The 25,374-nt window shown below is 37.5% G+C and overlaps 4 protein-coding genes and 2 long non-coding RNA genes across 6 annotated transcripts; 2 read left to right on the forward strand and 4 right to left on the reverse strand.

The window, feature by feature from the left end:
* Positions 1-361: 361 nt before the first annotated feature.
* Positions 362-1,173, reverse strand: LOC106337786 (polygalacturonase-like). The gene is made up of 3 exons (XM_013776906.1): positions 859-1,173; positions 662-790; positions 362-574 (listed from the first exon to the last, which is right to left on the reverse strand). Exons 1-3 carry the CDS (start codon positions 1,108-1,110, stop codon positions 362-364), a joined length of 594 nt encoding a protein of 197 aa, XP_013632360.1. The 5' UTR covers positions 1,111-1,173.
* A 1,764-nt stretch (positions 1,174-2,937) lies between these two features.
* Positions 2,938-6,254, reverse strand: LOC106337787 (mediator of RNA polymerase II transcription subunit 33B-like). The gene is made up of 10 exons (XM_013776907.1): positions 6,099-6,254; positions 5,892-6,002; positions 5,470-5,749; positions 5,012-5,331; positions 4,813-4,904; positions 4,202-4,556; positions 3,710-3,920; positions 3,375-3,489; positions 3,048-3,239; positions 2,938-2,967 (listed from the first exon to the last, which is right to left on the reverse strand). Exons 3-10 carry the CDS (start codon positions 5,544-5,546, stop codon positions 2,938-2,940), a joined length of 1,392 nt encoding a protein of 463 aa, XP_013632361.1. The 5' UTR covers positions 5,547-5,749; positions 5,892-6,002; positions 6,099-6,254.
* Positions 6,255-8,851: 2,597 nt separating this feature from the next.
* Positions 8,852-9,507, forward strand: LOC106342427. The gene is made up of 3 exons (XR_001269836.1): positions 8,852-8,917; positions 8,969-9,064; positions 9,419-9,507. It is a non-coding gene; the product is annotated as an uncharacterized LOC106342427 (long non-coding RNA).
* Positions 9,508-9,858: 351 nt separating this feature from the next.
* Positions 9,859-10,321, forward strand: LOC106342428. Its single transcript, XR_001269837.1, has 3 exons — positions 9,859-9,958; positions 10,030-10,104; positions 10,291-10,321. It is a non-coding gene; the product is annotated as an uncharacterized LOC106342428 (long non-coding RNA).
* A 1,410-nt stretch (positions 10,322-11,731) lies between these two features.
* Positions 11,732-16,042, reverse strand: LOC106342425 (fumarate hydratase 1, mitochondrial). The gene is made up of 19 exons (XM_013781354.1): positions 15,923-16,042; positions 15,686-15,844; positions 15,489-15,606; positions 15,237-15,386; positions 15,038-15,148; positions 14,864-14,947; positions 14,587-14,685; positions 14,459-14,509; positions 14,330-14,379; positions 14,173-14,254; positions 14,000-14,094; positions 13,849-13,915; positions 13,717-13,767; positions 13,534-13,629; positions 13,347-13,445; positions 12,662-13,260; positions 12,552-12,584; positions 12,056-12,179; positions 11,732-11,978 (listed from the first exon to the last, which is right to left on the reverse strand). The coding sequence occupies exons 2-16, from the start codon at positions 15,826-15,828 to the stop codon at positions 13,219-13,221; spliced, it is 1,338 nt and encodes a 445-aa protein (XP_013636808.1). The 5' UTR covers positions 15,829-15,844; positions 15,923-16,042; the 3' UTR covers positions 11,732-11,978; positions 12,056-12,179; positions 12,552-12,584; positions 12,662-13,218.
* Positions 16,043-17,583: 1,541 nt separating this feature from the next.
* Positions 17,584-22,449, reverse strand: LOC106342924 (kinesin-4-like). Its single transcript, XM_013781988.1, has 18 exons — positions 22,142-22,449; positions 21,864-22,030; positions 21,646-21,789; positions 21,334-21,567; positions 21,172-21,243; positions 20,972-21,040; positions 20,802-20,876; positions 20,600-20,731; positions 20,421-20,502; positions 20,061-20,330; positions 19,886-19,992; positions 19,628-19,806; positions 19,375-19,536; positions 19,028-19,281; positions 18,784-18,947; positions 18,587-18,700; positions 18,037-18,512; positions 17,584-17,957 (listed from the first exon to the last, which is right to left on the reverse strand). Exons 1-18 carry the CDS (start codon positions 22,260-22,262, stop codon positions 17,855-17,857), a joined length of 2,925 nt encoding a protein of 974 aa, XP_013637442.1. The 5' UTR covers positions 22,263-22,449; the 3' UTR covers positions 17,584-17,854.
* Between the last annotated feature and the right edge of the window lie 2,925 nt (positions 22,450-25,374).

Raw genomic sequence — 25,374 nt, forward strand, 5'->3', positions numbered from 1 at the left:
AATGCTAAGATAGAACCAGAGGAAAGAAGCGCATGGAATTCTCCTCGTGGGATTGTCTTGCTCTCCCTTTCCAGGAATTTACTTGTATGAGAGGCCAAGTATGTAAGGGCTTCTGGATTAATATGTTTCGAGTTCCTCACTACCAATGATTTGGTTGTCAGCACACTGAAACGCTGACTGAAATCTTCCCAATGGGTTGGCCTGAAGAGAAAGAAAGCTTAGAGGGCTTGATTGAGAAAGATGTGAAGAAGTTGTTACATTTCAATTTATTTTAAAAAAAAAAACATATTTTCACCAAGCCAGCAGAGTCCAGGATGATAAGGATCAGACGAGCAATAGAAGATTTTTTTTCAGTTTAGAACTAGAAGTAATGTTCAAGTTGTGTTATAGAAGAAGATGTTACGTTTGACTTGTTCTTCTTGCAAGAAGCAGCCCACCATTTGGTACCAGAACCATCAATGACTCCATTTCCTTGGAATATAACTCCTTGGAGTTTGGAAAACTCGAGCCAAACCCTTTGGAATCTAGGGTTCCATTGGCTGGGATCATCTGGTGCAACGATTGTTCCATCAATCTATAAAAATCAAGTTTTAAAATATGCATAAGACAATATTGTAATATGTATCATCTCAAAAAGAATTTTAAAATGTTAAGAGATAACCTGAATAATCAAATTTTCTTGACATGGACCATTGAATTTGGTTGCATTTACTAAATAGCTACGTCCTTGTGGAACCAGTAACACGGATCTTGGTGCAGAGCAGGCTATCTTCCATGCACTTACAAATGCCTGATTATAAGAAGAGCATTGCATCAGACTAGTGGAGGTTTTGGAGCATATAAATATGTCAAACGCACCTGAGTATCGTCAGAAACTCCATCTCCAGCTGCACCGAAGCTATCCACATTCACCAGATTCTTACCAGAAAATTGGCTAGTAAACAAAGAGAAATCAAAGAACGTCACGTCATCGTCAATATCATCCTGAGGTACATCAAGGTTCTCAAGCTCTCCAAGAATGTCAAGCTCCCTATAAGATGTTTCTCCCGCAGCTCGATAAGAAGTCACCATTAACAGAGCCAAGAGAGACAAAATGAAGAGCCTATCCATCTTATTCTTTAAGAAAACGCAACGATCGAGAAAGATTTTTTTCTGTATAGTTAAGTAATGAGATTCTATGCAAACATGTTTGGTTTGTAGTAGATGATACATTGTTTGGATTTATAAGCGGACTAATTAAGGACATTTGTGAGTTTTGTATTGGCTTGGCTTAAAAGTAAATGAAGAAAAAACTCTTATTTTTCAACACATCTAAACTTAAAGCACAAGGCATGTGCCTTTCCACTTCTTTTGCTTTACTCCAAAACCTCTACACAGATTTTCTTGGTCAACATAGTTGTGAATATTGGTCCCCTGGAATCTAGAAGACAAATCTAGAAAGAAGGACCAGAAAGCTTTGCGCTTTTTTTATACCTAAACCTCAAGATGTTGTTTTCCATAGCAAAATATATAGAAGTACTAGGTTAACGAGTTTGTTGTACTTGTGTACTTGTTCTCATTGCAGATAGATTGAAAAGGTGAGCTTTCTAATGGATTCTATCTTCTTTTTAACGAGAATCATAAACAACTGTCTCAGACAAGTAGTTGGCAGTTGGCATAACACGCAAACTGTGTCATGCCTTCCATATCAGTTGTATGTATGAAATCATGTTCTGAATTGGCTTCTACAATGAATATGTATGGTCCAGGGTTTTTTTGTGGCAGTGGGATTTGAAGATTGTGTGCTTCAAGTTGCTTAGAATCTAACTTCAAATGATTGTTGAATGAGAGTGGTAGGTAGAATGTGACTGATGGTAGGTTTATAACTTATGTTGTGTACTTTGTTTTGTAGATAACTACATCCTCATGTCAAGACAACTTTGAATTGTTTGGTGATAAGGTCCAAGAATTTGAAGATGATGTTGCCTCTAGAAGCCAAAGAAAGTCATTTCCGGAGAATAATCATTGAACATATTTTCACTATCACTATTGACAAATTCCACTTCTGATACTCCTACTATAAAAAAATAGAAAACTCGCAATTTGAAAGTGTTTCAATCAACAAAAAACCCCAACGCCTTTGTCCTCGAGAAGTTGGAGAGCTTGAATTATGAGTACTATGAACTAGTAGCTCCGACAGGACATGGCGCAGGAGGCCTCGCTCTAATTTGGAAACAGGAAATCAAGCTAGAAGTTCTAGATGTTACAACTAATGTACTGGATACTTGTATGGAAGTTGAAGGGAAATTTTTTTATGCGACTTTTGTGTATGCGGACACTGATAGAATCAAGAGGAGAGCGATATGGGACCAGCTGATAGATTTATCAAATGCTAGAGACCAACCATGGTTCATCACTGGCGATTTTAACGACCTACTCAACAACGACGAGAAGACTGGCGGAACCGAAAGACCAGAAGGATCATTCTCAGACTTGAGAACCTTCTATGCGGAGGGAGACCTATTTGACATTCCGCACTCAGGGGATTTTTTGTCTTGGCGGGGCAAGCGTGGAGACCATCTAGTCCGCTGCCGTCTAGACAGGGCAGCGTTAGCATTGAGGCTCGACGCCCTCCGATACTGTACACGTACGGCAGAAAGAGAAAGGGAAAGAATCAGATGGATCAACAGGAATCTTTGGAGGATGGGGACGTGTCACGTGTGACGTCTTGAATGGATGCTTTACGAGGTATGAGGAATAAACGTCGTTGGTGTGCTGGAGTTAACGGCTAACGGCCCACGTGATGTGTGCTTTTGCTTTCCGTCTTTTATTTATAGAGAGAGAGAGTTGTTACGTGAGAGGAATCAAGAGGTTTGATCAAAGTTGTAAAGGGAAGGAGAGATCCCAGGATATAATTCTCTCAAGTCTTGTAGAACGTTTCTCAGATCAATAACATTTCTATTTCTCAAAGTATCTCATAACAGGGACCTGACAAACAACACCATAAATACAATTTGATCGAAAGAAGCACCTTCTTATTTATTGTCAGGTAACATAAGTTAAATAACATGAAAATAGGTTAAAGTCAACAAACCTACCACACCGTGCAATGAGAAAATCTGAACACAATCTACGGGTGATATCCCTACAAGAAGAACGTTAAGAAATGGGGCACAGTTGATAAGATGGCTATAACTCCCAGAAATATTAGCTGGCGCCTGAGGCGAGAGTAAAGTTACGATGAAGATGATAACATGCTCCTGAAATTAATCAGAGAAAGGGTCAAACATAAAAGATGAGGAGGCTCCAGAAAGAAGATCTCAGTGGAATTTGCAATACAGAGAACTATCTAGAAAATGCAGATCACAGATACAGAATTGAAATGCCAAACATACCTGTATGCTCCAACCCCGAAATAGAGATGCCCCACAGAGAATAGAAGCCGCAGCTATCTTCTCATCTTCTGAACCAGTAGTTGCAACCTCGTAAATCTTTTCGATCTCTGCTAAGCTTCCATCATATTAATGTGATTAATTTCAGTTGCCTTACAAGTTACAACTGAGAAAGTTAACTAAAAAGGCGAGCTCCGCTTATGGAGTCTTGGAAGCAGACGATAATCTAGGTAAGAAAACATGCACTGCTATAAAATATGTTTCTCCGACTAATACCCCCTTTAACCAATTACCTAAAGAGAAACATAAACAAAGATCGATCATAGATTTTAACATACCTAGAAGCTGGAGTTGTGATTAGTGAATTTGTCAATGATGGTGTTAGAGAAGAACCCTTCATCACTAGAGACCAACAAGAAACATTTCCGGCGATACCTTGAGGCACTTGATTGGTTCCCCCATTTACGAACCCCGGCCAGAGATATGCAGATGTGTCCAACAGATTTCTGGAGATACAAGCTTCCACTACCAGATGGCGCATGTTACCAGCTGTGCCAATTACAAACCAATCACATTCAACAAGAAAGCTAAAAGTTCAAAATGATAAAGAATAACAAGCCAACAATAATGGGACAGAGAGACTACTAATAAACAACCCAAATGAATAACTTGAAACCGTCAAAACACCACATAAAACCAGAGCAGATAAACACACAGAGAAAAAAAAACAACTTCCGAGTTAATAAGGAAAACCGCACTCTTGGTGAGAGTTCAAAACCAGAATGCTGGCGCAAAATAACATTGAGAGAGTAGATGGCAAATTTACTTACAGCAGCCACTTGCAGATTCGTTCATGCTTGTATTTTCGTAAGATCCACTACCATTTGTAATGCCGGAAATGAACATAACTGCTTTAGCAGCAGCTTGATTAGCAACCGACTGTACCGAAATGGGTGGTGTCAGCAAGCTTTCATAATCACCAAGTTGTTGTAAGCTATTGACTAATCCCTGTCGGCATTTTCCTTTTTTCTCTTTCCACTGGTTGCTTGGGCTAGATGCACTTTGATCAATCCACTGACTTTCTTCTTCTTCAATGATGTTGGCAACAGCAAGTGGAGTGACGGATAGCAATACACAAAGAAAAGTGTCGGTGCGGGGCACAGGACCCTCGATTGGATCTCTTTCCTTCAAATTACAACATATTGGTCAATTAAAGATACTGCATAAGGCGCAACATTGTCACTATATGACCTTCTAATTATGAATCTTGTATAAGTTTTATTGTGAAACGTAATTTGGTGCTTCACATATGTTACTACTTATTTCAGATCCATGAAGTAGCGCAGACATTGATTCTCCTAGAAGCCCTAAGACAAGAACAACCTATTCTAGGAGGCTAGGAGCTTAAAATTCTTAGTAGTTGCTCAGAATAGATCCTTACCCTTTGCACAAGGCGTAAGGCTGCTAGCCATAGAGCAAGAAAGGCATCATGCCATGTTGTACTATTAACTGCCTGCAGTGCTTTTACAAGACCTGCAGATATTTTCTTATGTTCAAATAAAAGCACATAATAATAGGTATGTAGATATTTACGAGAGGAGAAATGCAAGAAGGACAAATAGAGATAAATGTACTAGCACCAGTTAGATTTTCGACAGCGCTGGCCGCTGCAGCTTGTGTTCCATCCATTATGTCTTCGAAGAAAAGATCAATGGGCAGCCAGAGTGCAGAACCGCTAGTCCCATGATGCTGACTAGTCAATGCTAAGATAGAACCAGAGGAAAGAAGCGCATGGAATTCTCCTCGGGGGATTGTCTTGCTCTCCCTTTCCAGGAATTTACTTGTATGAGACGCCAAGTATGTAAGGGCTTCTGGATTGATATGTTTCGAGTTCCTCACTAGCAATGATTTGGTTGTCAGCACTCTGAAACGCTGACTGAAATCTTCCCAATGGGTTGGCCTGAAGAGAGAGAAAGAAAGGTTAGAGGGCTTGATTGAGAAAGATGTGAAGAAGTTGTTACATTTCAATTATTTTTCACCAAGCGAGCAGAGTCCAGGACAAGAGAAAAAAATAAGGGGGTGCAGTTAAAGGTCGTACATGTTTTGACTAGCCAGGTGAAGAATCCTCGAAGTTACTTCATTCTGCAAAAGAAATTGGATAAGGGTGATAGCCATTTCAGTGTTCAATTTCCATGTCGTGGGGCCAATTAGAGCTCTTATTAGAAGTTAGTTCTAAAAGCCCTTCATCGTCTAGGGAAGCATCAACTAGTTGCCAGACAATGGAGAAGACAAAAGCAAGGAGAATACATCCCGGTTCTTGATTTGGTAAACCAAAGATTTCAGAAAGATGGAGGATATCATCGATGGAATTCATTGTCCTGTTCATTTCAAAATTTTGATAGGAGTAAGCATTGTGGGACGTAAAAGAAGAGAGGTCTATTATGATTGCTCAGATAAAAAAAAAAAAAAAGGATATGAGTGAGTGCAACATTTAAACATCAATTGAGAAAAGGAACGAACCTGTGATATCCTGATCCTCTAATTTGAGGCAAGAGGGAGAATGCATGTCTCTTTACGAGTTCCAAATAGAGCCTATAGGCTGCGGGATGATGCTTTCTGTTAGGGACTACCCTAAATTATCCATACCAAAAGTACTAACTATTACAGAGGCATTGTGATAATCAGGAAGCTTTACTAGAAAATTTAAATCGAAAATCAGTCGCTTACTTGTGGGAGAGAAGGGCGAGAACAAGTAGAGGAGGGACGATGCTGACGGTTATAGCTTTTTCGAGAAGCTTCCAGGAAAGAGGAGTGTGGTTTTCCCAGAAGATGTGGGAGACGAGGAGGTGAGCGAGTTCTGGTGAGGGAAGGGAGACTTGTTACTTGCTCCATTACTTAATATTTGTTACATTATCTATTAAATACTTATTCATATTTATTTTTTCTATTACTTGCATTTAGGATTAGACACAAATATTCATTACTCTTCTTATACTTATTACTTGTTTCGTATGTATCTTGATTTTTAAATATTTGTCGTCATCTAGTCAAGTATTATGTAGTAACAAGTATTAAAAATTTAGCTACATGACTTGTTAGTACCTGTTACTTGTTTAGAAAATATATTTTTGTCATCATAAAAATTATACAATGTTTATATATTGAAATATTTATATATTTTTTATTTGTCTTCTTTATAATATGAACAAATATTTAGTTTAAAGTAATTCACATGTTATGTTAAGCAGAATAAATAAAACAAATTTTCATGTCTATTTCTAATAGATTATTATTTAGTAAGTAATTTTTAAATATTCGTAAATAGTTCACAAGTACTCGTAAATAGTGCACAAGTACTCGTAAATAGTAAGTAATAGAGCGGGGCAAGTAATTTGCAAGTAATTCATTTTTGATCGAGTACTCGAAATAACAAGTACTCGTTTTTAACAAGTCAAGTACAAGTCAAAAAATTTATTACTCGTACAAGGCAAGTCAAGTCGCAAGTACACGCAAAATAGCGAGTACTCGCCTTGTGCCCAACCCTACAAATTGATACGACCCCAAAGAACAGTTTTTGCTAAAACTTCAGCAATTTCTTGAATACTTGACTGGGATATTAAACTTTGAGTATTCAAAAATGCTCAAGTTATTTCTAATGAAACGGCTAACGGCTCGATATTAGATTGATTCTTCTAAAGCACGGTTCTGCTCGTACTAATCCAATCGTTCTCCAAGTAAAAAAATATACATTTCCTCTTTTGAAACTATATTTTTTTATGTTATTTGACATACAATAATTTTGATATGCCTATTATGAATATGCACCTCATGCGATCGATAAACCTTTTAATCTTATTAGACTTTGCAGTACCAATCAAGAATCCGCAAAAATTCTATAAATTCTTGTTATACACATGTTCCAATTATTAATCCGCTTTTCTATGTTCAGCAATATTGAATCAATCGAGTGAACTTCTAATCTACTTTTGGAAGACCTTGTGATCTTGATTTTTCATATATAAATGTAACTAATGTATTCACCTCGTAAAAAAGTTTCTCGATAATGCTCATAAACTTTTGTTCCCAGAATAGACAAATATGGCTTAGCAAATCTTATTACTACATAATTCTTTTGAATAATTAAAACTTGACTTGACTCTAGGTATGATTATTTTGGATATACATTACATACATTTTCACAAAAGAAAATTGTCCAAAACTAATTATTGTGAACGTTTCCTCACAATAATCATGATTATAATTTGGATGGAGAAAATACCAACTGAATTTGAATATACTCTACATTTTCTTTTACTCCCCCTTAAGATGTATGGTTCTTTAAGATGTAAGAAACTACACTCCTGCTGTAATTACTGCTTACCTTAATCACATGAAAATCTCTGCACTGGCGGAGAACACACAATCATCGATCGTGTTTAGTGAAGTGTTGGCTACTGCTGGAAGGGAAATTGTGACAAAGGACATAACTAGGATGCGTGGTGGCTGGCCAATGCAAGATGCATTTTATGTAAGTAGCGTTCTCTCTAAACTATGTTATATTATGAGACAACTCTTTTCTTTCATGATTATATCATCTTCCACAGAAGTCTACCAAAATTAGGCATAATCGACTGACTTGAAGTTTACTTCTAGTGTACGATACTTAAGGGAGTTTGTTCTTGATCAAATACTTTAAGGGAGTTAATAACATTTTGCACATGGCACATCTTCTTAGAAGTGTGATTGTATTTGCAGGGTGGGTTAATGATAAGAATCTACTGTGTTGCGCAGTTTCCCCCTGACTAGTAATTCTTAGGCAGGTTGATAATTTCTTAGTCAAAAGGAAGTGTCATGTAACCCTTGTATTGAGGTTTGAGGGTTATGAAATTTTCAGGTTTAGGTATTCTGGTGAAGTAATTTAGGCTTATATGATGCTGTTACGTTCTCTCAGTTTTCTTTCTGAGCTTCTTTATCATTTGGGCAGTATAAATAATTTGACGAGGCATCTCATTTTCAATCAATTTTGATGCAGGTTTTCTCTCAGCATACGGAGCTTTCAGTTTCGTTCATGGAAACACTTGATATCTGTTCTCAATCGTAGTTCTTTAGTTAAAGGTGATTCACACAAGGATTCACATAAGGGAGACAATTCAAGCTCTTCTTCTGAAACACATGTAGAAGATGAGTTACTTCAAGCTTCCATTTTTGCTCTCACTGCCTTTTTTAGGTTCGTTTCTCAAACCATGAATTTACTTGTGTGTACGTAATGCATTTTTGGTTGCTGATATACTAAATTAACCAGAGGTGGCGGAAAAATTGGAAAGAAAGCTATTGAGAAAAGTTACTCTTCTGTTGTTGGGGCACTTACTCTTCAACTGGGAAGCTGTCATGGACTTGCAAGCACTGGTCAGCATCCATTACTGTAACTCCCCTACTTTCAAGAGATTTAACAATTGGTAGTGAAGCCTTTGTAATTTTTTTTCAGAGTACTTCTGACTTCCTTCCAGGCTTTCTGAGAGTGTGTTGGTGATTTAGAGATGGGCAAGGTACTTTTTGTGTTAATTTCCAGTATGATGACCTGATACCTGTCTACTTAGATTTTGGCTCGTAATGGGGAGCAAAGAGAAAAGGAAAAGTGGGTTGATCTTATTGGAGATATTGCTGGATGCATTTCAATTAAGAGACCAAAGGAGGTACCTAGCTATTTGTACCCTAACTGTTGTGTTTCACTAATTGATCATTTGTTCATTAGTTGAGTCAATTGTGGCAACATTGATATTCTCTTGGCCATGGTTGTGGAGATATGTGCATTGTACTAGTTCACATGAGAAATTCTTTCTGTCTGAAAAGAAGGAGATTAGGGAAGTCTAAACTATTATTAAACACAGCATAACTGACTTGGTGGCTTACGCATGCGTAGTCTGAACTTCTTATTGCAGAAACCTTTTAAAGTAGAATAGCATACAAGAAAATCCAGTGGTTAAAAAAGGGAGTTTACAGTTTCCCTTCAGACGTAGAACTTAAGTGTTTATGTACTGGTGTTACAGGTTCAACATATTTGCATAATTCTAACGAAAGCACTAAACCGTCCACAAAGATTCCAAAGGGAAGCTGCTGCCGCTGCATTGTCAGAGTTCATACGTTACAGGTATAATGTTTTTGGTATCCTTACAACTTCAGTTTTTAAGTTTCCTCTGCTAATATAATCCGAGTTGCAGTGGTGATTTTAGCTCTGTGATGGAGGAGATGGTCGAAGCACTCTGCCGACATGTGTCAGATGATTCTCCGACTGTAAGGCGACTTTGTCTGAGAGGATTAGTGCAGGTAAGAGTTATTCTTATCATTTTTTAAATTTCTATCTTGATTTTGTAAGAGGAGTAAGGCAAGAAAGAGTTTATTTCGATTTCTGCTATTTTCGGCGCAAAGTTTATTATTCGGGAATGCACAACTTAGTTGCTTTGGGGTATTGCCAGATGGCATTTGCTTGTATGAACCACTACACAACTCAAGTTATTGGTGTAATATTAGCGTTGCTCGATGATTTGGATGAATCAGTCCAACTAACTGCTGTGTCATGCTTATTGATGGTAACGACTCAATATTTCTGAACTTTGTATGTCAGATGTATGCTCTTATGTGATTGTTTTCTTTTGTTTAGGTCACAGAGACAGCATCTAATGATGCTGTTGAACCTATCTTGCTGAATTTATCTGTTCGGCTTCGTAACCTTCAGGTAAATTATCTGAAACAAATACTGTACGAGATAAAACAAAGCTGAATGTTTTTTACTGAACTGACTAAACCTTGAACGGAAGCAAAACGCAAAATTAGTTGTCTAAGTTTGCTAAACTGCTAGGTACATTGTTTATGATTGATAGTGCTATGCCACTAACCTTGAAATTCTTATTTGTAACAATAGATTAGCATAGACCCGAAGATGAGAGCCAGCGCATTTTCAGCTTTTAAAAACGGAGAGGGGCTCGACTTGATCGGACCGACTCAGGTAGAAAATCCAATGATCCCGAGTCTGCTAAGAAATAACACTGTGTATTGCGGTCTGTGTGAAAACCAACCAGTTACTGCCAACGAAATCTGGGGGTTTGCGATATACATCAATAGGGACAGTGTGCAACGTGAAACCTGGCAGGTTTTATTCTGGTTGTAAAGTGTTTTATGTTAGTGTGGTCATCTTCATTACAGAACTCACGAAAGTGTTGTAGGCTCTGGACCTCTGGGCCTCTGTTCCTCTTTTATTGATTGTGGTTTTCGAAGCTTCTGGTATATATATAGTTGTCAAAAGTTTTATTTATGTTCTTGTATTGTTTTATATCTTATGTTGGAGTTCAATCAATCTTAGAAGTTTTTTAAACACAAATTCAGTTTTGTGCCTTTATGTAAATTATAATCAAAGATAGAGGACATCTCATGAAAGGATGGTCTCTCAAATGATTATCCTTTCACATCCTTCTGTTGGAGGTTCCTTAAAGCTTTGTCAATGAAACTCAACTTTTGAGGGGATAATCTCTGGTCCACCTCTACTAACATGGCCCCTATTTACAGACCAATTCTGCAACGAGAACTTAAAGTTGGGGTTGAGCAGCCTATGAACTGAGGGAAGAGGAGAAGATAGGAGTGTTGGTGGATGAGGAAGGGGTGAAGAAGGCAGTGAAAGAATTTTTGGGTGAGAGGGATGGTGAAAGCGAAAGCAGAAGAGCCAAAGAGCTTTGGAGTGTTAGCTCACATCTCTTTCCTCTTAGAGTCGTGTTGTTCATTCAGAAAAGTTGTGAATGATGGTAATCTCTTAGACCTAAATCTAATGAAGGGAGGGTTGAGGGATCTAAAGATGAGAAGGTCACTGCTTCCACTTTGTTTTAGTTTTTATTTATTCTGGTTTTCTCCATCAGCATTGCTTACTTGCCAACATTCCAGACAATGCAGAGCCTAGTAAAGCATTCGTTGTTCACTTGTCAAAATTCCAGAAGATTCACCGTTAGGGTAACAGCAGCTGCAATGGCACCGTCATTGCTCTCTAGCTCATACATATCTTCAGCATCTGTACTTCTTTTGGTCAGGAAAAATAAGATACTATATACATTTTCATTATGTGCAACAAGACAACGTGTGTATTAAGGCAAATGCCAGCTTTGTAGCAGTGATTACAAAGGATCTCTTTCAATGTTAGATATACGAATGAAGAAAACAATCGATTGCCTGTTATGTACACCAAAAGATATATCAAATTAGTCGATCCCCGATTAACCAAAAAAAGCAAAAGGGATTACGAACCGTTAGGCGGTGGCTTCATCTTTTACTATTTTATTTTAATATGCGAAGAGCGAAACTTCACTCGGGCATTCGTCTTAAACCGAATTCAAAAGCTTTTTTCTATTGGTTCAAAATTCATTTTTTCTTAGGAACCACAGTTGGGTTATAGTAATTACAAACACCGTTGCATAACATAAAGTTTTGAATATAAAGTGAAATAATCACAAAAGGTCTTCATACTCGTCTCCTCTCACGAATTGAAACAGCACATCTTACGTAGAATTAGTAGAGTCAAATATCCAGACCACCTTTCTTCATCTCCTCTGTTATCATCTGACTTTCCTGCAGGGTCAAAAGGAAAATATTAGTTGGAAAATATTAGTTTTCTTAAAGTCCCACCAAAACTTTCTAATTCTTACCTTTTGCGGTTGAACCCTTGCGTTCTCCCCCAATTCGTTCTCCTCCAACTCCACCTCTGTACGCCGCATGTCCTTAAGGATGTGTCTGCCAAGGTAGGGCAATACACAAAGAGTGTTCTTCTGTCTGCTAAGAGAAGAAGAGCAAGAGTTATGCTTGTGTTGACTGATAGTGAAACCGAGATCCTTAAGGACATGCGGCGTACAGAGGTGGAGTTGGAGGAGAACAAATTGAAGGAGAACGAAGAGAACGAATTGGAGGAGAACGAAGAGAACGCAAGGGTTCAACCGCAAAAGGTAAGAATTAGAAACAAAACTTTCTAATTCTTACCTTTTGCGGTTGAACCCTTGCGTTCTCCCCCAATTCGTTCTCCTCCAACTCCACCTCTGTACGCCGCATGTCCTTAAGGATCTCGGTTTCACTATCAGTCAACACAAGCATAACTCTTGCTCCTCTTCTCTTAGCAGACAGAAGAACACTCTTTGTGTATTGCCCTACCTTGGCAGGCACATCAAATCTCACAGTCCATTCCTTAGATAATTAAGAAAAGGTAAATGTTAGTTTGAATGTCATAACATTTATCTTTATGGACAAACGAGAGTACTTACCACTCCTGGAAGAACATGATGACCCAGTGCTATTGGGTCACTGCAAAGAAGAATATGAGCACCTTTTTGTTCCTTGAACTCAGAAAAGACCTTAAGATTTATCCCAATACTCTGTTTCCCGTGGATTTCGCATACCGAGAAAGGCATACCCAATGCTCTTAGCAATCCAGAGTAATGCTTTACAGATTCGCAACTGCTGAAAAAGATGCTGATCTTTTTGCCTGGTTGCTTCTTCAAGAAGGCAACTAAAGCACGAAATTTGTTACCGACTGAGTCTGAGACTTGATAGTAGCTCGCTGAAAGAGAGATTCTCTGCTTTCTCATGCTCGGCTCCAAATCCAAATCGAACTTGTTCCCAACCCTTTTCCCAGCCTCCGAGGGAAGACATAGAAGCTGTCTCCAGACCCACGAGTCTTGAACTTCCTCATTGATGTCGTCCTGGTGGCAAGTATTTGGCCTGAATACTGCCAAGTTTGTGTAGCCGCTTGTTCTGAGTGAGCTGAGTTTCTTAATGAAGATCTTGTCTCCGCTCATGATCATGATGTCTCCGCTCATGATCATGATCTTACCGGATTCAATGATGTCACAAGCATAAGAGACTACAGATCCAGAAAAAAAAAATCATTATTTCATATTGGTGAATACTTTTGAGACCAGAAAAGTAATGAGAAGAAGACCTATATACCTCGTGCAATAGCTTTGAGATCCTTTCTCTGTTGGCCTCAATACCCCTTACACAGTTTTTCTCAAACGAAGCTGAAGCATCTGCTATTAACCTCACGGACTGTCAAAGACGCAAGTTCAATAGGTTAATATATTGGTACATTTTATAAGAAATATGTGCACAAAGGGAGAGGGAGAGATTAACGTACATGCAAGAGAGCGCTTGCAATCACCGGCTTAAATACATTCAGTTCGAAATGACCATTTGACCCACCAACTGTCACAGCTACATGGTTGCCCATTACCTGCAATTTTGTAAAATGCAACTCAAAAGCGTCAGGAACAATTTAGACTCCTATGTCAATAAGAATGTACTGATCAACAGAACTTACCTGAGCACAAACCATAGTCAAGGCCTCACACTGTGTAGGATTTACCTTGCCCTGAGAGACAGCCAACGATTAAAATTCATTTGAATAAAAAGTATCGACAATGACGGATATAAAGGAAGACTGCATTCATACAGGCATGATGCTGCTTCCTGGCTCATTTTCAGGCAGAACAAGTTCACCAAGACCACATCTTGGACCACTATATAAAGACATGTTGAACACATAAGAACATATTGAAACTCTTGAATAAAGATTAAAATTAAAACAAATCCCTGAAGATTACCTTCCAAGAAAACGTATATCATTGGCAATCTTCATCACCGATGTGGCGATTGTGTTAAGTGACCCATTGGTTTCAACACAAGCATCATGTGCAGCCTGGAAAGAGCAGAAAAACTCAGAAACTGATTTCATGTAGCAACAATATAAAGCATATTATCTCGTTTAGAGGCTAACCAGAGCTTCAAACTTGTTTTCAGCAGTGACAAACGGAAGGTTTGTTTCTTCGGCTACTGCAGCAGCTATCTTTACATCAAACCTGAACAGATATTACCAGCAGTGGACTATGAGGAGATGAACTTGGGATGGAAATAAATATTAAAATGAGATATACCCTTTCTTGGAGTTTAATCCTGTCCCAACCGCAGTTCCACCTTGTGCAAGCTGGCCAAATGTTTCTGGCAAGTTAGAGCTCAATGAAAATTGGAAAAAGCAGATCCTCAAAAGACATCATTTCACAAACCTGATAGAGGCGGGGTAGAGTGCATGTGACTCGATTAAGTCCATACTTAACCTGCGAACATGAGGATCCAAATTTTTAAAAAAGAATTCCTGACTGCACATGACCTTCAGGTTTGGTAGAGAGCATACCTGAGTAGCATAGCCACCAAATTCTTGTCCTAGCGTCAAAGGAGTAGCATCTTGAGTGTGAGTTCTTCCAATTTTCACAATATCTTTAAACTCGAAGGACTGCCAGAAAACGAGATAAGTTTGGAAGATTTCAGAATACAGAGAGCAAAATTAACAAACGCAACAGATATGCAAAGAGGAATTAATATCTAGAAAGAGAAAAAGAACAAAGCTCAGAAGATGTTCCTTAAAAGGCAACATCTACAAAGCAACTGTCAGTTGAGAAGAGAGGAGAGACCTTAGAGTCGAGAGTGGTATGCAAAGTTTTCAGACTAGGGATGAGCCTTGAATTAATCTCGGTTGCAGCTGCAATGTGCATGACCTAGACAAAGCCAAAATCAATAACACAGAGCCTCAACAAATAATTAGTAGGAACAACAAACAGTGCAAGCAATTGAGAGCGAAAGCTTACAGTAGGGAAAGTGTCGTTAGAGGATTGAGATCTGTTGACATGGTCATTAGGGTGGACACATTTTTCACCACGTTTGCGACCAAGAATCTCAGCTGCTCTGTTAGCAATGACCTGCAGAATTTTAAAAGAGCAAAACATAAACACAATGCCTCCTTGTATGTATTGTACGACTAAACAATGAGAGAAGGAAGAAAGTGACCTCATTAGCATTCATGTTACTCTGAGTGCCACTACCAGTTTGCCAAACAACAAGGGGGAAATGATCATTGAGCTTTCCCTCAGCAACTTCCTGAGCAGCTTGCATAATCGCTTTCCCAATCGTTGGATCAAGTCCATACTCCATGTTTACCTAAAATCACTCAGCTCATCAGTCATCACCCAAAACGACAACGCATAGATGACAAGAAATCTCCAAAACCTCTAATAAGAGTATAATAGGTTAATAGGTTACCTTGGCAGCGCACTTCTTCAAGACGCCGAAAGCGCGGACGATAGGCTCGGGCATACGCTCGCGCTCACCACCGATCTCGAAGTTCTGCAGCGATCTCTGCGTCTGGGCTCCCCACAACCTAACGCAGAAACAACAACGATAAGACAATACTGAGATAGTCAACGAGACGTTATGGTAAAAAAAATGAGATCCCGAACTTATCGGAAGGAACTTGGATCGGCCCGAAGGTGTCTCTCTCCTCTCTAAACGACGTTGAATAAGATCTCATAGCAGTGGCATAACGCAGCGTCGCCGCAGCTGTTCCGCTGGAGAGCCGCCGTGACGCGACATAAATCGCCATGGGGTTCTTCTTCTGCCTAATAGTACCACAAATAGGAGGCGAGAGAAGAGTTCATCAAATTAAGCATTACGACTTGACGAATCTGTAAACGTACCTTGGGGAGACGAAGGTGGAGAGCTGCGGGCGTTGCAGAAGATAGGGCTAACAAATGGCAAATTATTATATTCCAGAAACGATTCAACGAACCAACTCTCGACTTGGTTGGTCGAATTTTGAAAATTAATGTATTGGGGCGATAAATTTGTTTTTAAAAGTATTTTTTGTCGACTTTTAAAAGTATTAAAATGCCTTTTCTAACAAATAAAAATTTATTTTGGGCCTAATAAATCAGTTTTCATTTTCCAACAGATAAATAGAGTATATCTTTCAATTTTAAATAAAAGAAAAATTATTAACCTTTTTGTCACTTCTTTTTTAACACCAAATGCTTATATTAAAATTAAAGGCTCAATGGGATAAGTCTTACAACCGGATAGATTCTCGACGGTAAACTAATAAACAAAAATATTGTAACTAAAACATTGGTCTATGATAGTTATGGTTAAGGAGAAAAGAGATCCGTAAAAAAGCTTCCGTTGTAATCCTAAATTGGCAACCTTTGTTATCACTATATAGCCAAAATTGGCAAGTAATTAGAAATGAATCAAATAAATATTGTACAGAACTTAGGTTCACTCCCTAGAGTGAACCTTTAAATTCACCCCATTTTTTAGCACCAATTAAATTTTCACATAGATTATTAATTAAAAATATTAAATTAAATAAAAAATAGCTACAAAAAATAAAAATAAAAATTTTAACGATGCTAACGCTTCCACATAAACCCTAAACCCTAAATCTTAAATTCAAAACCCAATATCCTAAATTCTAAACCTAAACCCTAAACCCTAAACCCTATACCCTATACCCTAAACCCTAATCATAGATCCTAAACCCAAATTATATACCATAAACCCAAAAACTAGATTATAAACCTAAACTCTATACCCTAAACTCTAGTCCTAGACCCTAAACCAAAACCGTAAACCTTAAACCCAAATTATATACCCTAAACCCAAAACTTTAACCATAAATCCAAACGGTAAATTTTAAACCCAAACCGTAAATCCTAAACCCAAACCCAAACCCTATACCCTAAATCCAAATCCTAGACCTAAAACCCAAACGGTAAATCTTAAACCCAAACCCCAAACTTAGATGCTATAGGGTTTGGGTTAAGGTTTAGGTTTAGGGTCTAAGACTTGGGTTTAGGGTATAGGGTTTAGGTTTATAGTCTATTTTTTGGGTTTAAAGTATATAATTTGGATTTAGGGTCTAGGATTAGGGTTTAGGGTATAGGGTTTGGGTTTAGGGTCTAGGATTAGGGTATAAGGATATAGGGTTTAGGTTTAGGGTCTAGGATTAGGGTTTAAGGTTTAGGATTAGGGTTTGGGGTATAGGGTTTGGACTTTGGTTTAGAATTTAGGTTATAGGGTTTTGAATTTAAGATTTAGGGTTTAGGGTTTATGTGGAAGCGTTAGCGTTGTTAAAATTAGTATTTTTTATTTTTTATAACTATTTTTTATTTATTTTAATGTTTTTTAATTAATAATCTATATGGAAATTTGATTGGTGCTAAAGGGTAGGGTGAATTTAAAGTTTGGGGTGAACCTAAGTTCTGTCCATAAATACTCGGTCTATGATTTGAAGAAGTTTCAACTCTGCATCAAAGGAGAAAAGAAGAAAAAACTCTAAACAAAATATAAAAATTCTCAAGCAATAGTGTTACATACAAATCTTGTTTATGTTCAGCTACTGAAATAATATACATAGAAGAACAGACAAAAAAAAACAAACCCAAGAATGAGAAGAAGAGCAACAAGAACAAACTATTGCTGCATTCTGTAGCTATCAACCATTGTCTGTGTTATATATAGAAACTTGCACAACCAGAAAAAGAAACCAGAGTGGAAGAAAATAATCAAATAAAGAACCAGGTGTCCGACTGTATGTATATCTTTATGCGTGTGTGAGTGAATGTGCCCTTTCAACGTCTGACGCTTGCTTTTCGCTTCATATCAGCAGCAAGACCAACCTGTTTCGTGCCACGAGGACCATTCGCTAAAGGACGTGTAACCGTGTTTGTGTTCCTGTTAAAGAAAAAGCTGTTAGCAGAGATTCTATATTCTTGTTTCACAAAGGAGTTTCAATGTAGTAGGCGAAAAGAACCTGAGTTGAGGACTTCTTATCGGTCTTGAGACAGGTTTCTTTGCTTTTGCTGACTCAATAGTGCTTGTTGTTGATGACATCTTGGAGGCGGATTGGTTATATTGCCAGAGCAAGTCTGGCTCAGATGACTCACTTGTGGCTGCATCTAGATCGTCTGCGCTGTTGTTGTTGTTTCCCATGAAGATGTTGTAAGAATGTTCAGAGAATATTCTTGAACTGTCTGAAAAATCTTCCGGCAGAACACTTATCCCATTGTCTGTCATTCCTCCTCCCCAAAGACTCTCCACTCTTCTCATCTCGTCTTGCCTGTTATTCACCATTACCTTATCAACCCATTCACTTGAACCGAAACTTGGGTCTTCCTCTCTGTAGGTTTGGCCTGGACTTGCTACCGGTGGCCAAGGTGGTGAGTTCACTGTAATCTCCTCCACTTCACAGCTCTCTGACTTCTTTGTCATGATGCTATTGTTATGAATCTGCAATCATAATATCCAATTTGAGACATGATTTTTAAATCAGAAGACTGAGTTTGAGAAGAGCGTTGAATCACCTCTACTTCACCAGTTCTGGCTTTGTGTTTCTCAGAGCCACCAGGAGTTGTTATGATAGTGTTCTGTTGTGACCCTGCTTCTTTCCTAGCGAGTGCTGCTTTAAGAGTAGCAATCTATAGCACAAGTATGAGTCAGTTTAATCTACTATCAGCCAATGCACTTAAAAAACATGAGATTCAGATAAAGCATACAATACCTGTTCCTTGAGTTCCTTAACATCTGAAGTGTCATTGTTTACTCGGGCAGCACCGAGCTCAACTGTAGCTACTCTCTCCGCAAACTTCAAAGTGCTTATTGTTTCCCCAACTGCATCTGCCTCAGGACTAATGTGGACAAACATCAATGTCTTTGCTTGTCCTCCTGATATAACATATGAGCACAAACAAAGTTAAGAACAAAACGAGTTCTAAGCTGCAAATATTCAGGAACAAATACTTTACCAAGAGAATCCTGAAGGAGTTGTGTGAGTTTGCTGTTTCTGTAAGGAACATGAGGGTTCTTGTGAGCTAGTGAAGCAATCACATCTCCTAAAGCAGATAGAGATTTGTTGATGTGCTGTGCTTCTTTTAGTCTGTCTCCAGTAACTTCGGATTTATCTACCCTTTCACTGCCTGCTAGATCCACAAGATGCATACATCCACGAAGAACAGCTCCTGAAGTCAAGTCTCTTCCTTGAACATGAACCGTCAAGCAACTGCAAGAAAATTGACAATAATTTCCATAAGACATCTAAAGATTAATGGGTTCTCTCTCTCTCTGCTCTTAAAAAGATTTCCCTTTTTTTTACCTATGAGAACGGCTGCTTCGATCATTCAAGGCTGTTGATCCAACAGCGCGGTTCTTGTGCCCAAGTTTCATTAGATCAATCACATCATATGTTGAAGAAACCGGCACAAGACTTGCATCCGGTACGCTTAGACCCTTTTGAGAGCTATTCCTGATCTCTAACGTATCAAAGACGTTAAGGAACACGAAACTGAAACATAAAAATGAACACACACACTTAAATCAGAAGATTAAGAAGCTAAAGAAAAGGATATCTCTTGTTGCTTCCATCAATAACCAGAAGGTCTCTGACTTGCTCGTTGTAAATTTCAATCATCTGAACAGCAATATCATAACGGAATGTGTCTTTTCTTTGTTCAGCAAGAAGAAACAGGTCACCAAGTGCTCTGTAGTTAACTCCTTGACTCTTCTCCGTTATATCTCTTGGTCCACTCTAGAGAAAATTATACAAGGGGAAAACATATAAGATCTCTTACATTCAAAATGTCACAATCTTCCAACTATAATCTTACCATTGTGAATGTTTTTCCGGATCCAGTTTGACCATATGCAAATATGCAGACATTGTATCCATCAAGAACAGAACGGACCAATGGCTGCATATCAGAGAATACCTCCTCTACAAAGAGCAAGAGATATCCTTCAGAATCACTAAAGAGTAAGAGAGAGGCATTTTAGTTTCTTTACCTTGAGTAGCAGATGGGCCAAAGACTTTATTGAAACTGAAGGATTTGATTGATTTTCCATGTCTTGATGCAGTGTTAATCCCTATGCTATCGTCCTGCATGCTCCCAATTGTACTGGAAAAGCTGGATTGTCCAGGCAAAAATGGTCGTACACGACAATACACACGGATGCTACCCTTGAGGTCCTGCACCTGATTGTACAGCTTTCGGTTTTCTTCAAGAACTCGGTGATAGCCAGAAGCAGCATGAGCTAGGCCATGAATGTGCATGCCTGTGAACATATATTGATCCATTAATTAATTTCAAATTTATTGGATAACCAAAACTATCTCAGAAAGTCAGAGAATAAAGATGTGAATACCAAGAGAAGAGAACTCTTCTTGAAACTTCTTCTGCATAAATTTCATACCAGCTTTTGTAGTGTAGAGTGTCTGCCTTAGTCCCTATAAAACATAAAGAGCAGCAGATACACTCAGAATCTGTGGTATGGTATCTTAAACTCGAAGAAAGTTTTAAATGGAGTAGTGTAGTAGTGCCTACTTCTATATCTTCTTGTTGTTGGTTGAAGATTGTCAGTTGTTTAAATTGTCGATTTTTCATCTCTTCATCAAGAACCAGGTTTTTCTGATTGGTTTCGTCTTTCTTTATTGCTTTGAAGCTCTTCTCTTCCCTCTACAATGACAATCAGCAATCAGTGAAATTCTCAAACCTATCTTTTACAGAAAAAGTGTGAAGACTTTACCTCTCTTGCACCAACAGGTTTATGAAATGATCTGCTGTTAAGTGAAGAAGTTGATTCTGATGGGGCTGCTTGGGCCTTCATGTGACAGGAATATTTTGATTAGAAGAGTTTTGACACAACCGAAAAACATATTTTATGAACCAAGTGACAGAAGAAAGTTAAAAACATACCAACTTATACTGGTTTGTAACTCGATTTTCAAACTCCTCGACAACTTTGCTTAGCAGCGATTCAATAAGCTGTTATCACAACATTAGGCAGTTAGATCAAGAACATAACAAAGAAAAACGATTTAAAGTATACAGAATAAACAGAAATGCCAAAGATAAATAGATAGCTGAGAAACTAAGTGAAGTCATTTGATACTCACTTTAGGCACTTCCTCAGGCCTTTTATCTGATAGAACAGCGCGAACAAGTGTGCTCAATGAACCCGATTTGGACTGAAAACAGAAATACAAAGACACTTAATACATCAAGCACTCTACTTCAGAAGACAGAACCAACAACCGGAGACAGTTAAAGAGGCTAACCACGTTGTTAGAATCACTCTCAGAAGGAGACTTCTCGTTGTTAATAGAAGAGGTTCTGGATAAAGAGTTCATGAAAGGCTCTGAGTTTTTCCTCACGAAAGATGATGCTTTAGCCAGTGAAGAAGGCTTAATGCCACCACCAAACTTCCAAACTCCAATTCCACCACTTTGTTTCCATTCATCATACGACTTAATTGCCAAAACACAATTCACAATACGAGAAGCTTTTCCTCCCTACAAATAAATTTAAAAAAAATGCCTATCCATGAGCTGTTCTTGAAGATTCTAAACAAGTTTTAAAAAAAATCATACTTGCTCAAGATCAGAAGCTTCAAAAGTAGGAAAGCCCATATCCTGGATAGCAACAAGGAAGTTCCTAACATTCTCAAAATACTGAAAGGCTGATAAAGGAGCTCCATCAGCAACAAGAACCGCTTCACAAGGACCTTCCACAACCTGATCCAACAAACTATAATCAAGACCTGTTCCTACAACTCTGGAAAAGGAATCAAAGCTGGAAAGCTAGTCACCTTAGAAACAGAACCAGGGTGAACCTTATTGAGGACTTTGCAAAGGATGATTCCACTTCTTAAACCAAGCCTGAAACCTTCTTCCGTTGGCTCAGCAGGCAAATCTTTAGCTCCCACCACTCCTACCATCTTCCTCAGCCAATTAGCCGCCTCGTATCTCCTCGATGCTACAAAAATCCACATTTATATATTCAGCAAAATGATCCAAAGCTACTAAAATTTACATCAATTTATCAGATCACGCATTCTCGCTAAGAGGATAATCATAAATGGAGTACCAGCTTCTTCAGCACGACGAGAGTCTAGATCATGATCTCTAAGCCCGTTTCCGTGTTGCTGCAACACATCCTCCATTACTGAAGCCACCGTGAACCTCATTCCTCCATCCTCCGTCGTCATCTACCCCTCCCCCGTCTTAGTTTGCTCCAGAGAAAATGGAGAGAGAGAAATTGAGTTTACTATTATGATGAAAAAGGTAATGTGAGAGAGAGAGAGAGAGAGAGAGAGAGAGAGAGTCTCCTTTAGTATATAGCAATTGAGAGGAGAATACTCTTAAGCACCATGAATGAATGAATATGCTCTCAAATACAAGGTTGTAAAGCTAAACTCTCTCTGCTTTATACTCTGTCTTCTTCACTCTTCCTTCTCATTCTCCGAACCTCCAGCTTCGGAGTTTATTAAAAAAAAAAACGTATTTGAAGTTTTTTTTTTTTGCTCTTTTTTTCCCGCGCGTGTGGAGCAAGCGAGAATCTTTTTCGGTTAAGCCTCCCACTACCGTTTGGATTTTCTAACCTTACTTACTTTTTCTATCGATTTTTAAGTTTGTTACTAATTATTTATTTATTTATTGTTGCGTGAATTGGATGATAAATGATAGTTGTTGCTATTATTATTAGATTTCTTTAATTATGCTAGTATAGTCTTTGTCGAATCCAAATTTTATTGCAACTTTTTTTTCCTTGGAAGCAAGATATTAAAAATTGTCATTTGGAAGTAAAATATGTGGGATCGTGTTTGATTGTATTATGATTATCTTTGATGAACATAATGCAAATCTAATGTGGTAATTGATATGGCTAATTATTAAAAAAAAAAAAATTGTTTTACTAGTGTTTAGTCTACTGCATTTTATTAATTTTAAGGAAATTCAGATATTGGTTATATGTAAATTTCTCAAGATTAATTAAGAAGAGGGATCGTTAAAATGGGCAACAAATCGATGTAGATGGAACAGTAGTTGTGAATAAGTTGATTCCATGTGTCTTTGCAATGCTTTAGAAGCAAAGAAATAAGGTTTTACGTTAGCATTGAGTGACCTAAGCTAAACATTTAATTACAATGAATGCTTATTTATTTTTTATAAAGTTGTTTGTTAAATAAGTAGTAGAATGTTTGGCGAAACATTCCTTTCCTAATACACAGTTACTCCATTTAGGTCCATTACCCAATCTCTTCACTATTTTATTCCCCATTTTTTCTAGTAAACGATCCATTTCATTACATTTGGTAAGTTGCATAGGATTCTTTCCCCCAACTAAGTTATATATATAACGGTTGGCTCATTACTTTACCTTTTTTGTATATATAACTAGTTAACTCTTTATTATTCCTAAATATAGTACTTTTTAATAGTACTTAGTATTTTCTTTAACAACAAATATAACATAGTAAGTATTAGCATGATCCTAAAATATATTACCATCTTGATACATGATTAAAATATTTATTTTTAAGTTGAGAAAATATGAAAAGATAAAAGTGAGAAAACTATTCAATGAATTTCATATGGCTAATTTGTTTTTTGTGTTTTTGCTTTAACTTTGGAATATGACGCATTTATTAAACAATGTTGTATACCAGATAGATTTTTGGTCTTTAAAAAAGACAATTAGACAAATATATATTGATTAACTGGTAATGACAAATCCTGTGATTAATAATTTGATCATTTCTTTTTTGGTCCATAACGGACGCACTTAGTTGATATGGAAATTTATTATAATCACGGTCTGAATTCCATGTTGATAATAAAGAAAACATTGTATATGGGCAACATATCAACATCCGACGGTGTCGATGAGATCACCACACCACCAAACATTGACGGCAATATTTTTGATTAAGATATCCGGTTAGGCTATTACATATAGATTTTATAGTAAGGTTATAATAATCTTATTTAGAAAAGGAAAATGCGCATAGACGAACCGAAGTGGGTTAGCTTCAACGTTCAAAAAATTCAAACTGCTGCCTCGGACCCGAACTTAATCAGGTTGGGAATGCGAGCCTAGCAGGTAACCCCACGTAGAGCGTTTCTGACGGGGACCACGTCGCACAAAGAATTCAACTACGGAGGGTACTACGACCGACGGTTACCTAAGTCAATAGCACAAGCGAATAGATTTTTGACACGTCTCTTATTGACATTTTCTATTTAGTCGTTTTGCATGAGCAATGACCAGGCCCGAGACTTTTATCCGAGATCCGGATTCGATCCGAGATTCGATCCGGATCCGATCCGAAAATCTGAATATCTTGAGAGGCCGAATCCGGATCCGGATAGTAAAATGTTGGATCCGTCAAAGTCGGATCTGGATCCGGATATCTTAATTTTTAAGTCCGGATATCCGGATTCGTAAGTTTTATTAATAAATATTTCACAAATAGTAATATCTATATATATAAATTAATTTTATTTAATATATTTTTATTTTTATAATAGTATATATAAATTTTATGTAAATTTTGTAATATTATACATAGAAATAATTAAAGACATTATATATATATTTTTAAAAAAATATTGTTAATATTTTATATATATATTAATATTATTTTTTATTTATTTTAAGGATCCAAATCCGGATCCGGATATCCGCCGGATATTACAATTTTTAGAAGGATATCCGACACTCGGATATCCGAGAACCCCGGATCCTGATAAGGATAGTAAAATTATGGATCCGTCAGATAAGGATCCGGATCCGGATATCTTAAAATTGTCTGGATACCCGATCCGTCCCTGGCCTAGCAATCACTCGCCTGAATAATTGAAAACTATATATTTTGAAATTTCAAACTGCTACCTGATCAAAGAGTCGACTAATAAAATATATTTTTGACTTTGGTTATGAAACATAAGAATTATTTGTATATTGTCCTTATGTGTAAACATAATGATTTACTGCATTTACCTTTATAAAAACTTTAGGTGGTTAAACAAAATTGAGGAGAAAGAAAAGAATAAAGAGGAGAAACAGAGCATGTGAGATTCAATCATACTTCCAAGAAGACAGTTTTGATGTTTCGATGCCCCTTTATTTTTCTGGTGAATTAAAGCATCTTTTTATCCCCTAATAATCCACTTTATTCCATTGTTTTAAAGAGATTAACGAAATTTTTTTTATATTTTGTATATATCAACAATGATGATAACAATTATTCTGATTATACTTTCCAAGAAAAAGATAGTACCTAACATGGACACTGCTAAGAAAAGCTACATCTTGCA

This window comes from Brassica oleracea, chromosome C4 (genome assembly GCF_000695525.1).
Source record: "Brassica oleracea var. oleracea cultivar TO1000 chromosome C4, BOL, whole genome shotgun sequence".
NCBI classification, from domain to species: Eukaryota; Viridiplantae; Streptophyta; class Magnoliopsida; order Brassicales; family Brassicaceae; genus Brassica; species Brassica oleracea.